We start from the raw sequence: 24,994 nt of genomic DNA, 5'->3' as shown, positions 1-24,994 counted from the left end.
TTGTTCTGGGAAAACTGGGCTAAATCCATGTTCATAAAGTGTCGTCCCAGATTAGCCTTGCAGTCTGCAGGAATTCTTTGTTTAAAGGAAGTCTTTCTGAACAAAAATACAGTTTAGGCAAAAAGTGTTGGCCCAGATTAGCCAGTGCGGACTGTACATGCTAATCTGGGACAACACTTTTCACACATGCATTATGTCCAGTTTTCCAAGAACAAGGCTCATTGCCATTTAAATTAACCCTTTGCATGCTGGGAAATTTGTCATCTGCTAAAATGTCGTCTGCTGAATTTCTAAAATTAGCCATATCTTCGATTTTTTTCAAAGAATACTATCAGAATAGCAAACAGTTTGGATCCTGATGAGACGCGACGTTCTGTGGCGTCTCATCTGGATCCAAACTGTTTGCAAAGGCCTTCAAAATTCGGTTCCAGCGCTTAAAGGGTTAACTGTTCAACCAAGCAAGCCAAAATTTTAATCGTGTTAAATAACCCTAGAAAATGTTATATGCCGGCCTATTTGGAACTGGGGAATCTAACAAATCCAGATTCAAACTTTACATGTGCAGCCCTGGGGGCCATGTGCTAACTTTGATCACTGCCATGCGGTCTTATTAAATCTTGCTGCATAATACAATTAAACGTTTTGCTGAAAAACATTGGCATGCGAATGTAGCATGTTGTCATCGTACCTTTTTTGTCACAACATTTCTTTGAAAAGTTTTATCAGAATGTCCTGAAACTGTTTCATATAAATCAATCAAAAATATGATGTATCAAACAGTTTTGCAATTGGGGTTCAGTGTTTGACTGTCTTTTATTTTAAAGAGCTGTTAGATCCTGTTTCCTTGAACAACAATATTCTTTCAGTGGATATTATTTACGTAACCACTATGTGACTGTTTTGTGCATTCCAGTTATTCGAGACCCGGATGGCAATGTGTATTTTCGTGAGTGGAATGGGGGAATAATGGCGGGAGGGTTTGAGCCTCCACACCATGGTGGCAAACCAGTTTTCCATTCTGGGATCCCACCAAAGTTTGAGTTTCAGCTACTTCCCGAAGACTGGGACCAGTTTCGTATGTGTATTATGTAATACTATATTTAGTAATTTAGTGAAGCTAATAGTAATGTTTATATGCATTTCTTTCAAATTAAACAAAAATGCATAATACAAATTGCTTTTTAATGTTGATGATTGAAACTCGAACAAAACTGTATTCCATGGCAGTCCAATTAACATAAAGTTTTGCTACTTTCATCTAATAAATTCATATCCATACATGCCATACGTGTCAGTCTTGCAGGGATTTCCTAGAATGGCGGGAATCTGTCCTGGCATCCTGTTTTGATGCAATATGCATACATGCCAGAATTTTTTAGGTCCAAAGCGGGACATTCCATAAAAAATTGTCGGGACATTTGACCAAAAAGCAGGACACCTAAAACGATCTATCATTCCACCTTTACTGTAGTCAGTATAGTACTAACAAAAACTCTTGATACTTTTATTCAAGTCATAAAACATCTGATATGAAGCATGAAATCTAAAACATAACAATAACAGTTTTATTAAATAAGACAATAGCAAACAACGGAGATAATATTCATCTTTTTAGAGTACAAAATCTGGAACATTACGACAACAATACTCATTATATTACTTTCAATGGCAAACATTAACGCAAGGGAGGCTATCCAGTACACTGAAAGTACGGGTTACAGTAAACTATCTACCGAACGGTTACATCAGCTTGACACGGAATGCGCGCGGAATGCACGGCCGTACACATTTCCGAGGTAGGTTTTTGGTGGAAGCAAACCGTCTTTGTGTTCATTTTAACTGCCAACAACTTAATTGGAGAAGGGTTAAACTGTCATGCATAGCACCTCGTTTTTATGACAATTACACCCAATTACACTAGACAGGATGGGTATCACTTATTGGACTGTTTGTTGCGATTTCAGTATAATGCACATTCAGATTATCCCGCTATTTTGGAACTAAACAGTGAATGTAAAAGACTCATTAATGACGTAGAGTTACTTTTACAAAACAATTGTTTTGTAAACCATTTCAAACAAAGACAGAAGCAAACACATTTTCAACATTTATTTCATTATAATACAACTATGGATAGCAATAAGCGACCACTATCTTGAGGACCACCATGGTGTGAATGCCTGATAAAATCAATTATTAGCCGATAAATCGCTGATAAGGTGTCATAAACAACACTGGTACACACGAGAAGTAGAATCGTATTATTAATTGGGGGCAATAAAGGGATTAGCGGTGGTAAGTGTTAGCGAAACAGAGCTTGAATAGCGAATTTTATTGGGAACCTATAGACCTTACATCGTTTTTTAACGAATGTCGGGACAAATCGTCTCATATCGGGACGCCGGGACAAAGGGCCCAAAAGCGGGACTGTCCCGCCGAGATCGGGACGTCTGGCATGTATGGCAATATGTTGTCAGGGTCAAGCAAAATAAGCAATAATACATTGTAGACTTAGCAGTTAATCCCCTGATGGCAACAATACCCATTATGTACCCTTCAAGAAATGTTTTTACTCCATTAGCAATTTATTTACTGTATGTCATGTATGTGTGTGTGTTACAGCTTGTGGTTTAGATTCACTTGTATCATCTATCAAATCAATGATTTTGTATGGCAGTTATTAAAGAAATAAGTCATTGAAATTCATGCAAATAAGTTGATTTTTCTCATAACTTTACTTTCTTTTTTTCCCGAGAAAATATTGGGCATGTTGCCTCCAATCTTAATTTAAATTCACCTTTAATTGGTCATTATAAGTGCCTTATGCTCGCACATCACATTTTGATGTATGCAGTTGGAATACCACACTCTTGATTGAAAATCAGATAGAGGCATATCCTGCAATTCACTCTATGATGTCACCTTCATGTTTATTTCCAAAAAATGGCAAATCTTCATGTTTGTGAAATTCTGTACTTTTATTTTGAAAATTGTAAGTGATTTTTGTTTATCGGGTATTATTGTTTTAAGGTTGTAATAACAGCAGGTCAAATGTCTCTGCCATTGTACCGAAATGTCTCGATTTGAGCCAAAGTTTTGAGACGTTGGACCTGCTACTTTTCGTATCTAAGTTGTCCTTTAACAGTTTTGGTGGCAATAGTCCAGCAAATACTGTAATCGTTAAACAATAATATGTCCTGGTCAAATGTTGTACGTCTTTGCCAAAAAATTGAATTAAAATAAATGCCCTAAACTGGTGAATGCTTTTGCTTAATCTAGAGATCCTGCTAGACGGCATATTGAACCGCATGCCCCTGATTAACGATGCTCAGGTTCGACAACTTGTGAACGGACCCGAGAGCTTCACTCCAGACCAGAACTGGATCCTTGGCCAGTCAGCAGAGGTTTGTGTCTCATTTGCAGGTCCTTTATGTGGATCTGTTTAGCCCTTCACTACTCAGATAGGTAATTTGATGCATATGTAGTCCTTTAGAAAATCAAATTGTATTTAAAACATTTCTTACTAGATTCAAGTTTTAAATTCTTCATTTCCAACCCTAAGGTGCTAATGAGCACCATAGAGCATAAAAACTGAACAGACTGCAAGACTTCTATGTCTTTATTAGAAATATAACTACTATGTCTTCCTCAGGTATATAACTACTGTCTTCCTTAGGTATATAACTACTATGTCTTGCTCAGGTGACAATTACTATGTCTTCCTTAGGTGGCAACTACTATGTCTTGCTCAGGTGACAACTACTTTGTCTTCCATAGGTTTATAACTAAAATGTCTTGCTCAGGTGTACAACTTCTGTCTTCATTAGGTACAGAACTACTATGTCTTCCTTAGGTATATAACTACTTTGTCTTGCTCAGGTGACAACTACTATGTCTTTCTCACATGTACACTTTTATGTCTTGCTCAGGTAAACAACTACTATGTCTTGCTCAGGCATACAACTACTATGTCTTGCTAAGATGACAACTACTTTGTCTTTCTTAGGTAACAACTACTTTGTCTTGCCCAGGCATACAACTACTATGTCTTGCTCAGGTGTACAACTATTTTGTCTTCCTCAGGTGACAACAACTTTGTCTTGCTCAGGTGTCCACTGTTATATCTTGCTCAGTTGTACAGCTGCTTTGTCTCGCTCAGGTATACAACTACTGTGTCTTGCTCAGGTGTGAAACTGCTATGTCTTTCTCAGGTGTACAACTACTATGTCTTGCTCAGGAGACAACTTATTTGTCTTGCTCAGGTGACAACTACGTGTCTTGCTCAGGTGACAACTGCTATGATTTGCTCAGGTGACAACTACTATGTCTTGCTCAGGTGTACAACTACTATGTTTTGCTCAGGTGAAGACTGCTATGATTTGCTCAGGCATACAACTACTATGTCTTGCTCAGGTGACTACTGCTATGATTTGCTCAGGCATACAACTACTATGTCTTGCTCAGGTGTACAACTACTATATCTTTCTCAGGTGTACAACTTCTATGTCTTGCTCAGGTATACAACTACTATGTTGCTGCTGGCATGCATTCCCGCGGCATCCAGGCGGCGGGTGGGGTGGGTCGTCTCATCTCGGAGATGATAGTGGACGGCCTGCCGCAGTTCACCAACCTCTGGCAGTGCGACATACAGCGCTTCGTGCCTCACCATAGCAACCGCAAGTTCCTCAGGGACCGCGTCAAGGAAACCATAGGTGAGTGGCTTTGATAGTTGTAGTGTGTAAATAATATTTTTTTTATTATTATAAGTTTTTACTGATTTCCAGGCTTGGCTTGTTGAGTTCATGTACTGTTAGTAAGGGGATTGTGAATTTGAAGCCTAGTCCGGCCACATAACATGTAGAGATTGGTCATGGCAATAATTCTTCTAATCAACCCCTGCCTCCGATTCAAGTAGGGCAATTAATGATATTGTTAATGGCATGTCTACCCTTGTACTGGTGTAATGCTAAGAAAGACTAAGTTTTTTAAGCCTGCAAGATGTGCTTTAAACATAATAGCCTCAGGCTGTCTCGTTTAATTTACTGTATAGTTTTTTGTTCCACACAAAAAGAGAAATTGATTCTAAGCATGCAACTCTACATTTGTTGAATTAAATAAAATAAACTTTATCATATGACTTGTGCAAGTTGTAAACATTGTATTGCCATGAGTATAATGGACTTGTCCTTTAACACTTGCCCACTCAGCAGCAAATTGCAAATGGCTACATGCCACCAGCATGAAACCAGAACAGCCTTGGAGTTACTCGCAGTCTGTTCAGGTTTTATGCTGTTTGCTTATCATAAATATCGTAGATTTCGAAATGAAGCCTTTAAATTTTCAATCTATAAGTAAAGGTATTTGATTTAATTTGATTTTCAAGGGAACAACATGTGCATCAAAATGCCTATGTAGGTGGTAAAGAGTTAAAACTCCAGTTTCAAAGAAATCTCTTATCTTGCAGCATTGTATGATCTGAAGTACGCTAATAGCCAGTTTTCAAGTGGTCGGAACCTGCGGACGTCCCCCATCCACACTCAACTGAAGGTGTATGGTGCGAACTTTGGAGAGACAAACGCCTACGAGAGAGCAATGTGGTTCACCCCTAAACACGAGGAAGGTATGTGTTTGTTGCTGCAGTAAATGATAACAATTTTTTATTTAAGCCTCCATCTGAGGAAACGGGGTTTAATGCCTGTGGGTAAAGTGTTGTCCAAGATTTGCCTGTGCATAATCCATAGCCCGTCTTAATTCTATTTCTCAGATGTGGATGAATATCTTGATGAGAGCGCCATGTTGAAGGGCACGTTTGGCAAGCCGGGCTGGTTCAATGCAGTGAAGCTTGAATATCAGGCATGCAAGGAGCGCGTCTGCATCGTGGACATGTCCTCCTTCACCAAGATTGAAATCAAGGTTAGTTCATAACTTGATAGATGCTTTAGGTGTAAAGAATCAAAATTAATAGTTTAACATAAAGATAGGCATTTTGGACAAGCACCATTTTTTAATAAAAAACATTGCAGATTAAAAATGTGATAGTCGGTGCCTGACAACTAATAGACTTTCAACAATATATGTGATATATAATATATAACAAGTGAGGTTTATTACATTAAAATGTGTGATTGTTTAGTTTTTTTAAAAATAAATGTGAATTACTTGTTTACAATTTGAAACTACTACATGCAATTATTTTGTGAAAAAATGGGAACAAATTGTTTAATTTCAACATCTTAAGGCAATGGAAGTGTAGCTCAGATTTGAAAAATGTTAAATGCATACTCTTAAATATTAGCTTGAATAAGTGAGTCATGAGTATACTCTGAAAAGATTGTTACAAATAGTAACGAACGGAATCAATGTCACAGAACCAGTTGAAATAAACAGTTAAAATAAACAATTGAATGCTATTAGACTATGATATTGTAATCCAGAGAGAAGAAGTATTGTGCAGTTTGATTCAGTACATGCACATGTGTTTAACTTGAACATGAATGTGACATGTCTAGACTGCAATGCAATTAAAAATGAAGAATCAGTTCTATTTTAGCCTTAGAAAAAAATAAAAAATAAGTGTTGTAAGCTATGCCTCTAAAATAAAAAAACTTGAAATTGAAATAATCTGTGTTCACTTAAACATAAAATAAAACTCTTCAACCTTGCAATGATGCATAACCAAACAGCAATTCCATCTAATTTCAGTCAAAGGGCTCGGAGGCCCTAGATTTCCTGCAGTACATGTGCTCCAATGACATCAACCATGGTATTGGCACAGTGATCCACACTGGCATGCTCAACAGCCATGGTGGATATGAGAATGACTGCAGTATAGTGCCCCTTAGGGATAACACGTAAGTCTTGTAGTGCAGTAGTATAGTGCCCCTTAGGGATAACACGTAAGTCTTGTAGTGCAGTAGTATAGTGCCCCGTAAGGATAACACGGAAGTATTGTAGTGCAGTAGTATAGTGCCCCTTAGGGGTAACACGTAAGTCTTGTAGTGCAGTAGTATAGTGCCCCGTAGGGATAACACGTAGGTATTGTAGTGCAGTAGTATAGTGCCCCGTACGGATAACACGTAAGTCTTGTATTGCAGTAGTATAGTGCCCCTTAGGGGTAACACGTAAGTCTTGTAGTGCAGTAGTATAGTGCCCCGTAGGGATTACACGTAAGTCTTGTAGTGCAGTAGTATTGTGCCCCTTACGGATAACACATGCCCTCGGAATAAAACTAAGCCTTGAAGTGAAGTTCCTCTCAGTGGTAACAAGTTGTGTAGTATTCCATTAAAACCAATTATGGTAGTTGTCATTTTATTTTTACATAGTGAACAATCACCAAAGACCATCGTGTACCACAATTCAAACTTGCCTATGAACTTTATTATGCCCCCCTTCGAAGAAGAGGGGCTATATTGTTTTGCACGTCGGTCTATTGGTCAGTCCGTCCATCAACCAAATGGTTTCTGGATGATAACTCATGAACGCTTAGGCCTAGGATCATGAAACTTCATAGGTACATTGATCATGACTGGCAGATGACCCCTATCAATTTTCAGGTCACTAGGTCAAAGGTCAAGGTGTTTGGGGGGGGCATATGTCTCCGACAGCGGAACACTTGTTTGAAAATTGATTTAACATCAGAAAATCACATTTGCTTGAAAAACAATGTTAGTATTTTAGTATAAAATTGATATTTTGTATTATCCTCGTCACCCAATATTTTTTACATTACGACTTTGTCTTCAAAACATGAGGAATACTTGCTATGGCAACTACTCTTTACGACAGTGTACTCTTTCTTCAATGTTGTAATTTCTTATATGTTGTTGTGTTTTTTATGTTTTTGTTACAGAACACACACATTCAGGTATTTTGGTTGCAGCACACGGCAGTTTGATGTGCAATTTGATGCTTGAAAATTGGATATTGATCACTTCTTTTCATTCCAATACATTCAATCAATTGAATACGTGATACATTCCAAGTTGTGTGCACTATCATATTCATATTCCATTAGTTTATTTTTATATATTTTAATTGACTATCACTAATCTCTACTTCTTATAGCAACACTCTAGTCAAGTATTGTAAATGACACTTACCAGAGATGAACCCTGCATGGTAGTGTGGTTTTGTGACCACAGTTACTAATTGCTATTGATAGCTGTATTGTTAGTGTTTTGTGAATTCTGAAAAAGAGTTGGCTGTGTTTTATGGCCAATTCAAGTTCAATATTACTTTTATCCACCTAGGGTTTAGATAAACACTTGCCATCATAACCGTAGAAAGGCTATAAATTTAGTAATTTTAATATTAACAAACACATGTATATTGAGATTTACTTTCACTTTTGCCATCATTTTCAGAAAATCAGCTGAATATATATGTTGCATTTAATCAGATTAATCTAAATTAAAATTTATGATTGTTTGGTAGTTATTGAACACTATAAGAACAGTGCCCAATGCACGTACATCACTTAACAAGTTTTGAAATACCCCTGTACCAATAAGTTGTCAATAACTTCAAATATTTTAATAGATTTATATCCCGTAAATATGAAGTTATTAGTTTGTAATGAGTAGGGATATTAAATTTATTTCAAACACATTTTTGTTAAGATAAATATACCTTCAGTCATATTAGAATTATCATTGAACAGTTTCTGAACATTGGTGGGTATATTCAGTTGACTTACTAGTAAACTATTAGATCTGCTCTGTGAAGAATGCTCAGTGGTAAATTTGAAATTTAGACTAAAAAAATTAAGCATCAAACATTATTTGTCACATTGTTTCTCTGATTGCGACAAAGTGATGGTTGTTTGGCTGTACACCTGGTCTAAATTCCTCCCTTCAAGACATAAGTAGTGTTACCAGTACTTAAATTGACAGCCTTTCTCAGTACCGACAACATTTACATTGACAGCCTTTCTCAGTACCGACAACATTTACATTGACAGCCTTTCTCAGTACCGACAACATTTACATTGACAGCCTTTCTCAGTACCGACAACATTTGCATTTGATGGACTGACTTGCATACAATTTATGACATAAATAAAAAAATGCTTTCTTATAATCTAAACAGATTTTTACCAGTGAATATCAAATACTAACTCTATAGACATTGTTGGTGGCTTTCCTTTATTTCTGTTTGCTTTGTATAACTTAGTTTTGTTTTTGTTGAGTGATGTGCATGATCATATCTTTTGAAGTAATTGTGTACAATCTACCTAAAATATTTCAGTGTTGGAGGCTTGAAATTTTTAAACACCATTAATGAAATTAATTTTACTATAACTTTGTGATGTAGAGTATACGATTCTAAATATATTGAACTCTGATGCAAATCTTATGTTGTGTTATTGTTTGTGATATGTTGTTGATTTGACATCACACAGTTTAATTGCATTACAAATCACATTCCATGTCGCAAACCTGGCTATAATTAAGCTTCAATCTGGTAAAACTGGGCTTCATGCATGTGTGTAAAGTTTTGTCCCAGATTAGCCTGTGCAGTCTGCGCAGGCTAATCAGAGACAGTATTTTCCATTTAAGGATGTCTCTTCCTTGCTTTATTACAGTTTAGGTGGAAAGTGTCGTCACTGATTAGCCAGTGCAGACTTAGACAACACTAAACGAACATGCATTAAGCTCTTTTTTCCCAGAAACCTGCTCAATTATAATTTATTTCAGTTTCTTCCTGATCGCACCCACACAGCAGCAGACCCGCTGCATGTTCTGGCTCCAGAAGCACCTGCCAAAGGATGGCTCCGTTCAGGTGCGCGATGTCACCTCCATGTACTCAGGCATCAATCTGATTGGTCCACACGCTCAGCAGTTGCTTAGTGACGTCACGGAGACCTCCACTCTGACGCACAAGTTTAAACCAATGACCTGCCAGGTAGGGTGTTCACCTGTCAGATGATTTGTCTTTGCCAATGCTTTTACCTGTTCATTGAGCTTTGTGCTAAGTATTATTGAACATATTCAAGTCAATATTCAAACTCAACTTTGAGTGAGTTTTATTTAATTAGTTTAAACCTATTTATTTTAGCTCGATCGCTTGAAAGCCTAAGGCTTATATAAACGCTCTCGAGTCCGTTTTCTGGGCCTAGAACCAGTACTTGGTGTCTTTGGGGGAGATCTAAAGAACGCTCCCACGGTGGGGATCGAACCCGTGACCTCCCGGTCGCTAGGCGGACACCATATCCATTACACCACAGCGACCTCGATTTTAATTAATTGTTGAGATGAGTTTGACCATTATGCCCAATTTTGTTTAAAAGATGTTTTTATGAGTAAATATCAACTTTGAGTTTTTCTCAATTTTGAAAAAGAGATTGACCATCTTACTAAACGTGGTGTTCATAGATATTGATTGAGTTTGCAGGCTGACTCAACCCTGAATTTAAACAATCTTTTCTTTTTTTGAAAATATCCATTTTAAAATTCTTCTTTATAATTTTGTCTTTTTCACCAACATTTTGTTTCTGTTACTTTTCAGATTCTTAAATGGTGTGGAACTTGTTCAGTATCAGCCATGTTGTTACCTATGTTTGTGTTACCTAGGTGATAGACGTTGGCTATGCCAGCAACATCATCACCATGAGACTGACCCACTGTGGGGAGGACGGCTTTGTCATGTACATTCCTTCAGAGGTAATGTCTCCAATATAAATGTGCTCATTTTGTACAGGAATATTTAAAATTGCTTGTAAAAAACCTATTTATGCTCCCCCAAAATTTATTTTGGTCGGATGATTCTACACAGAGTTATGGCCCTTTGAAATTTCCCATTAACTGTACATATAGTGCAAGTCTTGTCAGGGCTATTTCTCAGCAACTAATGACCGGAATTCAATGAAACTTTATGGGAAGCTTCACTACCAAGAGGAGATGTGCCTATTATCAGCCGGTTCTCGTCGGATGATTTTTCACAGACTTATGGCCCTTTTAAATTTTCCATTGTACATATAGTGCAATTCTTGTCCAAGCTATTTCTCAGCAATTTATTACGGGAATTCAATGAAACTTTATGGGAAGCTTCACTACCAAGAGGAGATGTGCATATTATCAGCGGGTTCTGGTCGGATGATTTTTCACAGAGTTATGGCCCTTTGAAATTTTCTATAAACTGTACATATAGTGCAATTCTTGTCCGGGCTATTTCTCCCCAACTACTGACTGGAATACAATGAAGCTTTATGGGAAGCTTCACTACCTTGAGGAGATGCGCATGTTAATAGTGGGTTCTGGTTCGATGATTTATTTAGAGAGTAATGGCCCTTTGAAATTTTTAAGTTGCTAAACCATCCATTGTATTATTTTGTCCAAAGTTATTCCCCTCAAGACGTTTCCTTTTATCTGAATATATAGTGCAATATTGTGACAAAAAAAAAACTTTGGGGAGCATCACCCGTCTCTGACGGTTTCTTTTTTCATTGTAGTGTTGAGTTTCACAAACATTGAAAAAAGCTTTTTTTATGCACTCCTTTCTATGTAGTAGACTTATCTTAAAGTAAACAGACTATATCTGGGAATTTGTATTCCATTAACATTGAATTTCACATTAACTCATTATCAGGGATGACACTTTCCGCTTTTATTGTATACATTTTTTTATAGTAGGTCTCCTCTTAGCCAAAATCTACTTTTGGGAGAAAGGGTTGTCCCTGATTTGCTTGTACAGACTGCACAGGCTAATCTGGGATAACACTCTAGGCACATGCACTAAGCTCTGTTTTCCCAGATCAAGACTCAAATTTTCATGTTAATTTGTGGCTCTATTTTGATTACCGGGTATGCCCTGCACATGATTGAGATATGTGTGGCTCTATTCTTAGACCATCGTACACATGTATGACTGAGATGTTTTTATATGTATTTTCAGTACGCTCTACATGTTTATGAGATGCTGATGAATGCGGGCAAGGATTATGGGATACGAAATGCGGGCTACCTGGTGATACGGCACCTGCGTATCGAGAAGATGTTTGCTTACTGGGGCATTGACATGGACCCCTACACCACGCCTGTTGAGACTGGCAGAGAGTTCCGTGTAGTGCTGGTGAGCAGACTAACGCATCATGCAAATATGAGGAGAGTTTTAGGAAAAATGGGCTTAATGCACGTGTGTAAAGTTTCATCCCAGATTAGCCTGTGCAGTTCTCACTGGCCAATCAGGACGACACCTTACGCTTTTATGGTGTGTTTTGTTTAAAGGGAGTCTCCTTTAGTGAAAATCTAGTTTTGACTGCACAGGCTTATCTGGGACAACACTCTAAGCTCATTCATCAAGCCCAGTTTCCCCAGATCAAGGCTTATATACAAAGAGGTTATAACCCTTTTCCACTCAGAAGCAAAGTGAAAATGGCTATATTCAACCAGCATTAAACCAGAAGAGACTGTGAGTAACTCGCAGTCTGTTCAGGTTTTATTCTGTTTGCTGCTCATCAGTATTTTAGGGTTGGAAATGAAGCTGTTAAAGTTTAAATCTAGTTAGAGAGGTTTTAATTTAAATTGCTTTTCTAACATTCTAAAATTGTTAAAAATTTGTATCTGAGCTTCAAATTGTTCTGGCATACAACATGGGGCAATATTTTTCATCACTAGAAATAGTGCAAATGTTCCATCTATCAAACAAATTAGTCTCAGACTCTATTAACACATTATGAATCAAATCTGGTCATATTATTAATTATGAGAAATGTTTTATGCTTATGCTATAATTTGTATTACTTTGTATTGTAAAATGTGGTAGAGTTTCAAAATCATTTTGCATTTTTTAAATTTATAATTATTTTATGGCAGTTAAAAAATTAGCTTAAATTCTATTTATTTAAGCTTATATTGTGTTGAAAGCCTGAGGCTTATTGATTCTGTCTTGAGTTCATTTCCTGGGTAGAACTAGTACTTTTTTCTTAAGAGATGTTGAAAATGCTTCCAGCGTGTAGGCATTGAACTCAGGATTGTTTATTCCTTAGATGGACACTGTTCACATTATGCAACTGTGACCTGTGCAATTATAAAGAAAGTTAATAACTTATGCCACATATTCTGAATACCTACAAGTAATTTCCTGATGTACTACACATTGATCAAAAGTATACCCATAAATATTAAAGCTGTAACCAATACAAATAACACACCATGAACTCAAAAAACATTCGTAGAAAACATAATTGCAAAACAAAACAAAACAAACAAAATATTTTACACACTTCAAATTAAAAACCCTTCCGAAATCTCTAAAGCTCAAACTAAATGGCAAAACCTTCTTGGAGAAAAAGATTATAATTGGAAACAAATATTTGTAATGCCATATAAATCAACTACTGATAGCACACTGAGAAACTTTCAATATAAATACATCCACAGAATCATAGCTACAAATAAACATCTTTTTAAGTGCATCCTATCCAACACAAATCTGTGGGATATGTGCAGTCAACATATCGAAACAATAGAACAACTTTTCTGGGAGTGTAAACATATTCAATCTCTATGGAATCAGTTGACAACCTTTCTAGAGAAACAACAATTAAATGTTAAACTATCTCTCTTAGAAATCAGTTTAGGGGTAAATACCTTCAAAGTACAAGAGGTTAATAACGCTGTGAATCATATAATTATATTAATGAAATAATTTATATTTAGCATGAAATACAGAAAAAAAAACCTACAATAAACTGTTTCATCAATTATTTAAAACTGAAGATTCAAATAGAAAAAGAAATTGCCCTAAACAATGATACACTTCATATGTTTGAACAAAAAATGGAAACACATTAAACTTTCATAAACAAGTCCAGTATGCTTTCTACCTTCTTTGTGCAACTCATCCTTATTCACAAAAATCCTCATTTTCTTACAACCAACCAAAAGAAAAAAATACATATTAACCTTTTTTTTTAATCAAAAGGAAACCACAAAAACAAAAACAAAAAAAATGTATATTTGCATATCTTGTATAACATGTTTGAACAGTATTGCTGCTACATGGTATCACTTTGTTTTATTATCATACACATGTATACATTGTAGGTCTTTTATTGAATAAAAAAAAAGAAAAAAAAAGAAAGTTAATCTTACATGCTTAACGCGTGTGTATGTATTAAAGCATGGCTTTAAACAGACTAAAAGAAACATTAACATCAGTTAAAGGTTTAACAATTCTTTCAGGAAAAAGACTTCATCGGCAAAGAGGCATTACTTAGGCAGAAGAAGGATGGCATCAGTAAAAAGTTTGTACAGTTCCAGTTGGAAAGCTTTAATCTGGACGCCCCTGTATGGCCGTCTGGAAAGGAACCTATTTATAGGAACGGAAAACTGTGCGGCATGACTACCTCCGCTGCATACGGCTTCACGTTGGGCCAGTTTGTATGCCTCGGCTACCTGCATCATCTCAATGAGCAGGGGACACCAGAGATTGTGGTCACAAAGAAAATCCACGACTATATCAAGGACCCGAAGGCCAAGTATGAAATCGATGTGGCCGGTACCCTGTATCCTGTCAGTGTAGGGCTCTACACCCCACGGATGGCTTACAAGGCACATGATAAGCCAACGTTCTTACCAATGCCAGAAACTACGTAACTTAGTAACTAATTACCCAAAGGAAGCTTAAGGGCATTGTGTAATGTGTAACTATAGGTTATCCTGCAATAGTGACAGTGTTTCTACTGCCAGTGACTTGGAAGACAATTAGGCATGAGTCAACATATGTTTGTGATTATATCAGATTATAAGTAGAATTTCATTTTATGATCGTTATTATATTAAATTGGATTTTACAATGTATGCAATATCAGTTAAATATCAGATGTATTGTGATGCATTGTCTTTCCCTCACTGAGTGGAAGTTGTTAAGAATTGCACTTGTCTTTACAGTGATACATATGTCCTTTGGTCCTTTTATTAGCTTTTGTTTTCAACTCCACTTTATCTCTAGGGTGTATGTCTCTATATCTTTCACAGTTAAATGTAAAGATGATGGAATAGATTATTATTATTTTGCTGCAAAACGTTAATTTGCAAATTATGGGCCTTTATCTGTTTTTTTCTGTATGGAATATACAGTCCCATAATTGTGTATTTTCAATTTCTCTTGTTAAGAAAAAAAATTGGCCTGCAACTAGTTTAGCAGAATTATTGCTGTTAGTCTTTTTGTCACCTGTAGAATATATAGTGGATAATGTGCATGTCCAAACATGTGCTATTAGGACAGTAGTGTCCGTAATACATTTTTAGCTTTTTTATGCATATATTTAGAGTTCTGTGTTAAAAACCTTAATCATGGATTAAATTTGTAACTTGCTGATAGATTAGAAGTTACCTACTTGATTCAATGTATCCTTGAGCTTTAAAATAAATTTCAAATCTGCTCAAATATTCAATTTAATAGTTAATGAATTGGTTGTAATACTCAAGGACGTTTGATTACCGAATAAATGCTCAAATTTAATTATGTAATGTAAACTATTATTCTATCAATATTTGTATGCCCCCGAAGAAGAACATATAGTGATCAGACCGTCCGTCTGTCTGTCCTTCCATCACACTTTGCATTTAGGTTTGGCATTTAGTTTCAAAAAATGCTCATAACTTCTATGTCCCTTCACATAGCAACTTGATATTTGGCATGCATGTGTATCTCATGGAGCTGCACATTTTGAGTGGTGAAAGGTCAAAGTCATCCTTCAAGGTCAAAGGTAAAAAAACATGTATCAAAGTGGTGCAGAAGGGGGCATTGTGTTTCTGACACACACATCTCTTGTTTCATTTATTAGAGGACAGTGCTTATTTTGTATAAGAATTGCTATAATACTAAATGAAGTGTCACATGATTTTGTCTTTTTATTCAATGTAAAAAAGATGCATTTTTTATAAAGATTCAATTGAAAATTACATAACTTTCACAGAAAAATCACAAATATGTTTCAAAAAGATGCAAATACATTATGATTCATGAACCAGATGATAATTCCAATACTTACTAAGGGGCAGCAAGCTGTCATTGTTTTGCATGATGTGGCAAACCAATCAAATTGTTAACTTCATTTTAAAGATTTATATTGTTATCAGGTATATGACTTTCAAATTTACCCTGTAATAACAGAAAAATGTTATACATACATTGCATTGTGAGAATGATATTATACAAAAAATATGAGCTGTGCTCTGTGAAAAGGGGGTATAATTCATCTGCGTAAAGTGTCGTCACAGATTAGCCTGTGCACAGTCTGTACAGACGACACTTTCCGCCTTAACTGATTTTTTGCTAAGAAAACAAAAAATATTTTAAAAAGGCGGAAAGTGTAGTCCCTGATTGGCCTGTGGGGACTGCACAGGCTCATTTGGGAAGACACTTTACGCACATGCATTAATGAGCTTTTTCAAGGAGCACAGCTCACATATATGTTATTATACAAATATTCATTGTAATCCATTGATAAAAAGTGATTTAACTGATTAATTAAGTATTGCATTAGTTAACAATTGTTGTAGGCACATACCCAAGCATGTTTCCTACTGCATGAAAAGTATTAATTAGCAGTATTTTTTTTATTGGTCTTTGATCATACCATACACTATTTTTCTGTGTTGGGTGACCTCAAAATCAATTTTAATAAAAGTTTCAATGGTCAATCCATTTTCCTTCTGTTTTGACAAGATTCCTGTAATAGAGCCCATTACAGACACATTTATGTTGAGAGGGGAGGGATAACAACTATGCTGAGAGGGTTCATACGAGCCTTGGTCTTTGAAAACTGGGCTTAATGCTTGTGTGTAAATTGTCATCCCTGATTAGCATGTGCAGTCCGCACAGTCTAATCAGGGACGACAATTTCCACTTTAATGGTATTTTTCATTTAACGGAAGTCTCTTGTTAGCAAGCCTCCAGTTTACGCGGACAGTGTCATCTCTGATTAGCATGTGCAGTCCGCACAGTCTAATCAGGGGCGACAATTTCCACTTTAATGGTATTTTTCATTTAACGGAAGTATGTTGTTATCAAGACTCCAGTTTACGCGGACAGTGTCATCTCTGATTAGTCTACACATGCATTAAGCCCTGTTTTCCCAGAAATTCATCAGTAAATGATAGCTTGGACTTGTTTTGTTAAACATGCATGTATTTATATCATATGATACATCAAATACATAAGTATTCCTGTTCCTGTGTGATACACCTTTTTATGTCCCCCACCACTATAGTGGGGGACATATTGTTTTTGCCCTGTCTGTTGGTTTGTTGGTTGGTTTGTTGGTTTGTTTGGTCAAACTTTTACATTTTGCAATAACTTTTGCAATATTGAAGATAGCAACTTGATATTTGGCATGCATGTGTATCTCATTCAGCTGCACATTTTGAGTGGTGAAAGGTCAAGGTCATCCTTCAAGGTCAAATATATAGCTTCAAAGAGGCGCAAAAGGGGAAATAGTGTTTCTGACAAACACATATCTTGTTTTTTTTAAATATTCCTCATTAGTAAGGTGCAATGTTTTTAAGTATTTATTTTCACTTTGTGATTAGGTGATTGCATGGCCCAGTTACATGAAACAGGAACTGCAATACTTTAATGTAGTTTATTAGTTTAATATGTTATTGGTGTTTAAATACAATTTGGTAGGATTTGTTTTTGAGCTCCCTTATTGTATGAGTTGTACTTGGAACTTAAAGTATGATTTGTGTTCACTGTTTTATTAAATATGACACTGAAACTATCAGTTTCTATAATGTTCTGTGTTCAAGACAATATACAATGCAGACCACTGTTTGACCTTTTAGCTCTTGTGAGCACATCATGCTCAATACAGGATGCCATCATCTGCTTCTTTTTATGCCCCCAGATCAAAAGATCTGGAGTATATTGTTTTTGGCCTGTATGTCTGTCATTCATTTATTCATTCATTGTATGTGTGTGTCCCAAAACTTTAACCTTGGTTTAAGTTTGATAACTTTTGCAATAATGAAGATTGCAACTTCATATTTGGCATGCATGTACATCTCACAGAGCTGCACATTTTGAGTGGTGAAAAGTCAAGGTCATCCTTCAAGGTCAAAGGTCATGGTATTTTTCTTTCCTAAAACTTTAACCTTCGTTAAAATTTGGTCTTAACTTTTTGAATATTGAAGATAGCAACTTGATATTTGGCATGCATGTGTATCTCGTGGAGCTGCACATTTTGAGTGGTGAAAGGTCAAGGTCATCCTTCAACGTCAAAGGTCAAATTTATGGCTTCAAAGCGGGGCAATAGGGGGCATTGTCTTTCTGACTTACACATCTCTTGTTTGTGTGCATGCATTAAATGTGTGCGTAAAACTTGGCCTCCTTAAGTTCTTGACAGATTTTAAAGAAACTACACAGGAACGATTATAGGGTGACACACAAAGTTGTTCAATCATTCCCGTCCATTGCTTATGTAGGCCACCTGAGGTAAAAAAAAATAATCTTGTAGGGTTCCCCAACCAAGTTTGTTGAAAGCATGAGCAATGGTTCAAAACTTGCCACACCCTATGGGTCACATGATTTATATGAATTTTTAGTAAAGTAAATAACTTAAAAGCTTGCTATGAAACTGCATGAGTCAGGGGTTTAAATTTGATATGTATCATTGTATGGTGGTCCTCTACAAAGTTTGTTCAAATAATGCTACTGGTGTCAAAAGTGGCCTTGCACTGGGGGTTACTTGTTTTCAATGAAATTGAACCACCCTGTGTGAAAAGGGGGTTTAATGCATGTGCGTAAAGTGTCGTCCCAGATAAGCCGGTGATGTCGGCATAGGCTAATCAGTGACGACACCCTCGCTTTTATTGTTTTTTCCTTTTAAAGGAAGACTGTTCTTGAAGAATATCAAGTTTAGGTGTACAGTGTCGTCCCTGATTAGCCTTTGCAGACTGCACAGGCTAATCTGGGACGACACTTTACACACATGCATTAAACCCCGTTTTCACAGAGCGGGGCTCAATTATCTTAACTAGTGTGAACATGGGCTGCCTATGTGAGAAGCAACAGTACCAACCACTGCACTACATTGAAAGGATCAGCAGACTAGTGAGGCTGTCCACCCTGCCTATGTGAGAAGCAACAGTACCAACCACTGCACTACATTGAAAGGATCAGCAGACTAGTGAGGCTGTCCACCCTGCCTATGTGAGAAGCAACAGTACCAACCACTGCACTACATTGAAAGGATCAGCAGACTAGTGAGGCTGGCCACCCTGCCCAATTTGTAGCAGTGCCCTCTACCTTTTGTCATTCTATATTCTTCTACTGTACCAAAGTATTAAGTATTTTTCATATGTACATTAATAGAGAATTGTATTCAGGTTAGATTTGGTACACTAATTCTTTACTAGGTTTTTAATGTTTTATTAATAATTATGTTATTATAATGATATAAAAAATACAACCAATTAGCAACAACAAAACAGTCATAAACATATAATTTAACAACACGATTCAGATCAGCTTATTGATTTGTATATCAAATAAACCATGAAAGTCTACATGTATTTATTAAATCAATGAACCTGAATAACAGATTTTTACAAGCCATAATTCCACACCATACCCATAAACAAATATTCAGATGAAAAATACAATTTAGTAAAAAAAGACTAAAAGAACATGTCAACAAAAATAAATTATTACAGGGAGATAACTAATAGAAGTGACATTGTAACTACAGTTTTTAATATGTGAAACGCGTACCTGAATAAAATAAATTGAGTTGTCAATATAAAATGTGCTATTTATATTTCAACTTACTTATGTATGTTTATTATCTCAACACTAAATGTTTATTATGTTAACCCTTTGCATGCTGGGAAATTTGTAGTCTGCTAAAATGTTGTCTGCTGAATTTCTAAGATTAGCATTTTCGTCAATTTTTTTCAATTAATACTATCAAAATAGCAAACAGTTTGGATCCTGATGAGATGCCACATTCTGTGGCGTCTCATCTGGATCCAAACTGTTTGCAAAGGCCTTCAAAATTCGGTTTCAGCACTGAAAATTTTTAATAACCAATGCCTTAAAAGTTGCACCTTTTATGCTTATGATGTGTAACAGACTTACATTGATTACAACAGAATTAAAGTTAAATATGAACATTACCAAAGTTTTTTAATTTTTACACCAATGTTTATCATGCTCAAAACCTAAAGCTCCATTTGTTATGTTCCCAATAAATGTTTACATGTGTCATGTGCATAACAAAAATTGTATAATGTTTCCACCAACTGTATATCATGATTGTAAACCAAATTTAATAGTGTTCACAATAAAACAAATGTTCATGTATGTTCACAACCATGTTTATCATTTTCATAACTAAAGTTTTATAATTCCAACAGTAATTGGTTATAAAATTCATAAAAAAGCTTTGATCATGTTGACAATCAATTGTTATCATGCTCATAAACAAATTCTTAAATTGTTCTTAACCAATTGTAATAACGTTATCAACAAAATGTTATGTTTACAACCAAAATCTTAAAGTGTTCTTAACCAATTCTAATAATGGTTACAACAAGTGTGTATCGTGTTCATATAAATCTTGTATGCTTGGAACTAATGTTCTTGCTCATAATTTAGGTCTTAAAATGCTCTCACCAACTGTTTATCATGTCCATAACAAGTTGAATTCCTAATACCGGGGTACCGGTACTTGTTTTAATAATTTATAAGGGGTGATAATTTTCTTGGCTGTAATTTTTAAACCTTTCCCACTCAGGGGCAAAGTGAAAATTACTATGTACAAACAGCATAAAACCAGAACAGCCTGCAATTTACTCGCAGTCTGTTCTGGTTTTATGCTGTTTGCTGCTCATCAGTATACACGTGTTGGAAATGAAGCCTTTAAAACTTGAATCTATTAAACAAGAGGGCCAAGATGGCCCTAGTTCGCTCACCTAAGAGGAGTCGGTTTATTCAATCTTTACCAAATCTCAAACCTTACCTAGATATTGTCCAGACAAACATCCTGGTCAAGTTTCATCATTATTGAACCAAAACTCTGGCGCATAGTGTTTTTATTTTTAATCTAAGGGCAATAATTATGGCATTTATTATGTGATTTTGCTCATTATTAACCTTGACTGAGATCTTTCAGCAACTTTGATTAAGAATGCTTGAGAAATAAGAATGCTAGAGTGTTTACATACCAAATGTGGACGAACGGACAGCGGACAAAGACCAATCCTAAAACCTCACCTGAGCAATCAGGTGAGCGAAAGTGTGTTTCACCGATCTGAGCCATTTTTCATATTGTCAGAGAAATCAATAAAACCAATGTATTGACTTAGTTTCACTATAATAAGGCAAAAAATGTGACTTCTATAGTGTTCGATCACAAGGTTTCTCTCGAGCCACATAAGGAAAACTGCCCCTCCCACCCTGGCGGCCATGTTTTTTGACCGATCGGGACCTTTGCGAACTCATCTGAGATATATATAAAACCAATTTTTTCGCCAAGTTTCATGATGATTGGGCAAATAATGTGACTTCTAGAGTGTTCACAAGCTTTTTTTACTATATTTATAATATAAATATAAGAAAACTGCCCCCCCCCCCTGCAGCCATGTTATTCAACTGACCAGAACCATTTTCAAACTCAACTCTTGTATCAAGGAAACAAATGTTCAGACCAAATTTAATGAAAATTGGGCCAAAAATGAATGTGACTTCTAGAGTGTTCACATGTTTTCACTATATACATATAGATAAAAATGCCCCGCCCACTGGCGGCCATGTTTTTCACTGATCTGGACCATTTTCGAACTCGTCCGAGATATCAATAAAACCAATGTTTGGACCAACTTTCATGATGATTGGGCAAAAATTGTGACTTCTAAAGTGTTTACAAGGTTTCTCCATAGCCAAATAAGAAAAACTGACCCGCCCACTGGCGGCCATGTTTTTCAACGGACCGGAACATTTTTTGAACTCAACCAACATATCATTAAGGCAAACATTTTGACAAAGTTACATGAAGATTGGGCATGAAATGTGACTTCTACAGTGTTTACAAGTTTTGTTTTGTTTTTGACCTAGTGACCTAGTTTTTGACCCAGCATGACCCAGTTTCGAACTCGGTCGAGATATCATTGGGACAATTCTTCTGACCAAGTTTCATGAAGATCGGAAATAAATGTGGCCTTTGGAGTGTTTAAAAACAAATGTGGACGGACGGACGGACGACGGACAAAGACCGGTCACAAAAGCTCACCTGAGCAATCAGGTGAGCTAAAAAAGTCTTAATGAAATTTTACTTATTAAAGGACAAAAAACATGTTAAAAAATGTATCTTAGTGATAATGGGTTAAGTTTAATTATCAGCTAATACCATGTGCATTTTTATGATAACAAAAAAGCTCTCAAACAAGTTTATACTTCATAATAACAAAATCAACATACCAAAAAGGATATCTAGCTAATAATGAATATCACAGATAAAACACGAACCAGCATGATTGTTTGCTTATTTGAGTTGTGTTCTGAGAACATTGGGCTTGATGCATGTGCGTAAAGTGTCGTCCCACATTAGCCTGTGCAGTCTGCACAGGCTAATCAGGGATGACTCTTTCCGCCTTAACTGGACTTTCATGTAGAAGAGACTTCCTTTAAACAAAAAATACCATAAAAGCGGAAAGGGTCGTCCCTGGTCCGCACAGGCTATAATCTAGGACGACACTTTACGCACATGCATTAAGCCCAATTTTCTCAGAACAAGACACATTTGATGATCTATATATAGTTTGAAGCGCAGTTATTGAACTTAGCAAAATCTTGTTAGAACTAGACAATTGTTGTACAAACAAATCCACTATAAGACTATAAATGCATTTTGTGTTACAATAAATGTTCAAGAAGAGAAAAAAAAGTAGCACACATGTACAGGTGTAACATTAAAAAAACATATTGGCTCTCTAAGGTAGTTGAATGATGTGATATTCCATCGTCAATTTTTTAAATCTTTTTTTCATTGCCATTTTGTTAATCTTTTGATGTAAGCTATGGCTAGTATTCACATGACATATGTGCTCTATTAAAAGACCTTATGATTTATCCAACATTTAGGTCTTCTTAATTTCACACAATTTATTAGTACAGTTGTATAAACAACAGAACTTTTGCTATACGTAATTCTACAGTGTTTGACTCATAAGGTTAAGAATTCACGTACAAATTGTCAAATAAATGAACAAAAGACTACATGTATTATCAGGTCGTTGCACAAAATGTCACAGATTTCATGACATTTAAAAGCACATGTGAAAGGATGTGTCAATTTTATGACAAAAATGCAAAATGCCCATGTATTGGTCCAGTTTGGTTGCCATATGCTAGTAGTCAATATTACAAAAACAATAAATGTCAATGGATCCCTTCCATTTGAAAATTCTACAAAATATCTCAAAATCATACACAAAAATGACACCACTATATTAATTTGTATTTGATGTAATTTGGAACCTATCAAAGAATACACATTTTGAATGTGACATCATAAAACCCTTATAACAGACACACGCTTTCTATTCTGTCTAAAAGGAAACATTGTTCAGTTTTTTTCATCCCAATAAGATTGTACCAAATATTCATAGTATTGTGTGTTGGACATGTTTTTATCCAACGGGAAATCCTAAGTCAAACTTTAATCGAAATATTAAATTAAAATTTTTCTTGAAAATATTTTTATCCTGTATTTTGATAATGGCAAAATAATAAAATATTTTGACTACAAAGCAAACATTTAACAATTAACTTCAGAATATTAAGTGTGTGTAGGAATTTGATTTTAAGAAATGACTTGTATTTTAACAAGAGAGCACTGTCAAATGTTTTCTCTGCTTTTTATTTTCCTGTTTTATTTCAATAACAAGAAATCTTGCTGAGATTCCTGCAATGCAACTACCAGCAGCACTGTTATAATCCTAAGGAACTTAAGTTATGCTCAGGTTATACAGCATCAAGTCTACAAGACTGCACTCCATCAATGTTCTGGTTTCAGGTCAGCTTTGATCTGCTTGTGTACATGGTGCACTATGAGACGCTTGAGTGGAATGTAACGTCCAGTCTGAAAATAATTTAAAACAAGTATTACATTAATTTTTATAAAAAAATCTTTAAATTGTGTATTAGTGTTGCAGTTTGTAATAAAATTGCAGGGTTAAAAGTCTTCCTGTTTCTGCCGGGTTTTTCAGGGCACCAAAAGGTCGTTTTCGTAATTCATGTAAATTCCATGAGATAATTTAGGGTGAGGGTAGGGGAGGGGATGACCCCCCTCGCATTGTCCAAGCAACACGAAACGTTTAACAAGCAAACAAAAACACGGAACTAAAAAAGAAGAACGTGTTTCGGTGAATGAGCTACAATTTTGGTAAATTAACAAAAGCAGGTGCCCGAAAGAGTCATCGTTTTTTACATTGTTATCCGCGTGAAAAATAAAGGGAGGCAAGCGTTTGCGACATTGTCATATCATTTACGTCAAAGAGCGCCATAATAAACAAGAGCACCGCCTTGCGGGTGCAGACCGCTCATCTATTTTCTTTTTAAAGGTGAAGGGACTCTCATTTTCAATCACAAAGGAGGGAGGAGTGGAGTGAAGAGGGGTGTATAGTGTGGGGTTGTGGACATTTATTACATTATCTTCCAAAAAAGCGAAAAAAAAATAAAAAAATAAAAAAATCGGGGGGGGGGGGGGGGTATAGTGTGAGGGTGTGGTGATAATTTGTGAGATGATCTTAAAAAAAAAAAAAAAAAAAAAAAAAAATCAAAAAAAAAATTTGGGAGGGGGGGGGGTGGGGGGGGTGGGGGTGGGGGGTATAGTGTGAGGGTGTGGTGGTCATTTGTGAGATGATCTTATAAAAAAAAAAAAAAAAAAAAAAAAAATTAGGGGGGGGGGGGGAGGGGGGGAGGGGGGGGAGGGCACGGGGGATGGTTTGGGTGAAGTCTATTGTGGTATGTCAGGTAAGAGTAGTTT

General features: G+C 36.0%; 2 protein-coding genes across 13 annotated transcripts in view; one reads left to right on the top strand and one right to left on the bottom strand.

Moving 5' to 3' along the window:
* The window catches only part of LOC127846356 (pyruvate dehydrogenase phosphatase regulatory subunit, mitochondrial-like), a 46,857-nt gene extending 27,343 nt beyond the window's left edge, over positions 1-19,514 (top strand). For all 3 annotated transcript variants that reach the window (XM_052377540.1, XM_052377539.1, XM_052377542.1), the window contains 10 exons: positions 914-1,075; positions 3,280-3,404; positions 4,517-4,712; positions 5,465-5,620; positions 5,765-5,913; positions 6,703-6,851; positions 9,696-9,903; positions 10,572-10,661; positions 11,893-12,069; positions 14,184-19,514. In XM_052377540.1, the coding sequence (XP_052233500.1) occupies positions 914-1,075; positions 3,280-3,404; positions 4,517-4,712; positions 5,465-5,620; positions 5,765-5,913; positions 6,703-6,851; positions 9,696-9,903; positions 10,572-10,661; positions 11,893-12,069; positions 14,184-14,597 (1,826 nt within the window). In that variant the 3' untranslated portion in view covers positions 14,598-19,514. The remainder of the gene's footprint in view (positions 1-913; positions 1,076-3,279; positions 3,405-4,516; positions 4,713-5,464; positions 5,621-5,764; positions 5,914-6,702; positions 6,852-9,695; positions 9,904-10,571; positions 10,662-11,892; positions 12,070-14,183) is intronic.
* Positions 19,515-20,039: 525 nt separating this feature from the next.
* The window catches only part of LOC127846360 (neurofilament light polypeptide-like), a 128,241-nt gene continuing 123,286 nt past the window's right edge, over positions 20,040-24,994 (bottom strand). For all 10 annotated transcript variants that reach the window (XM_052377554.1, XM_052377558.1, XM_052377549.1 and 7 more), the window contains one exon: positions 20,040-24,088. In XM_052377554.1, coding sequence (XP_052233514.1) covers positions 24,005-24,088 — 84 coding nt within the window. In that variant the 3' untranslated portion in view covers positions 20,040-24,004. The remainder of the gene's footprint in view (positions 24,089-24,994) is intronic.

This window comes from Dreissena polymorpha, chromosome 9 (assembly GCF_020536995.1).
Source record: "Dreissena polymorpha isolate Duluth1 chromosome 9, UMN_Dpol_1.0, whole genome shotgun sequence".
Taxonomy (NCBI): domain Eukaryota; kingdom Metazoa; phylum Mollusca; class Bivalvia; order Myida; family Dreissenidae; genus Dreissena; species Dreissena polymorpha.
This window is presented reverse-complemented; position numbering and strand designations above follow the sequence as displayed.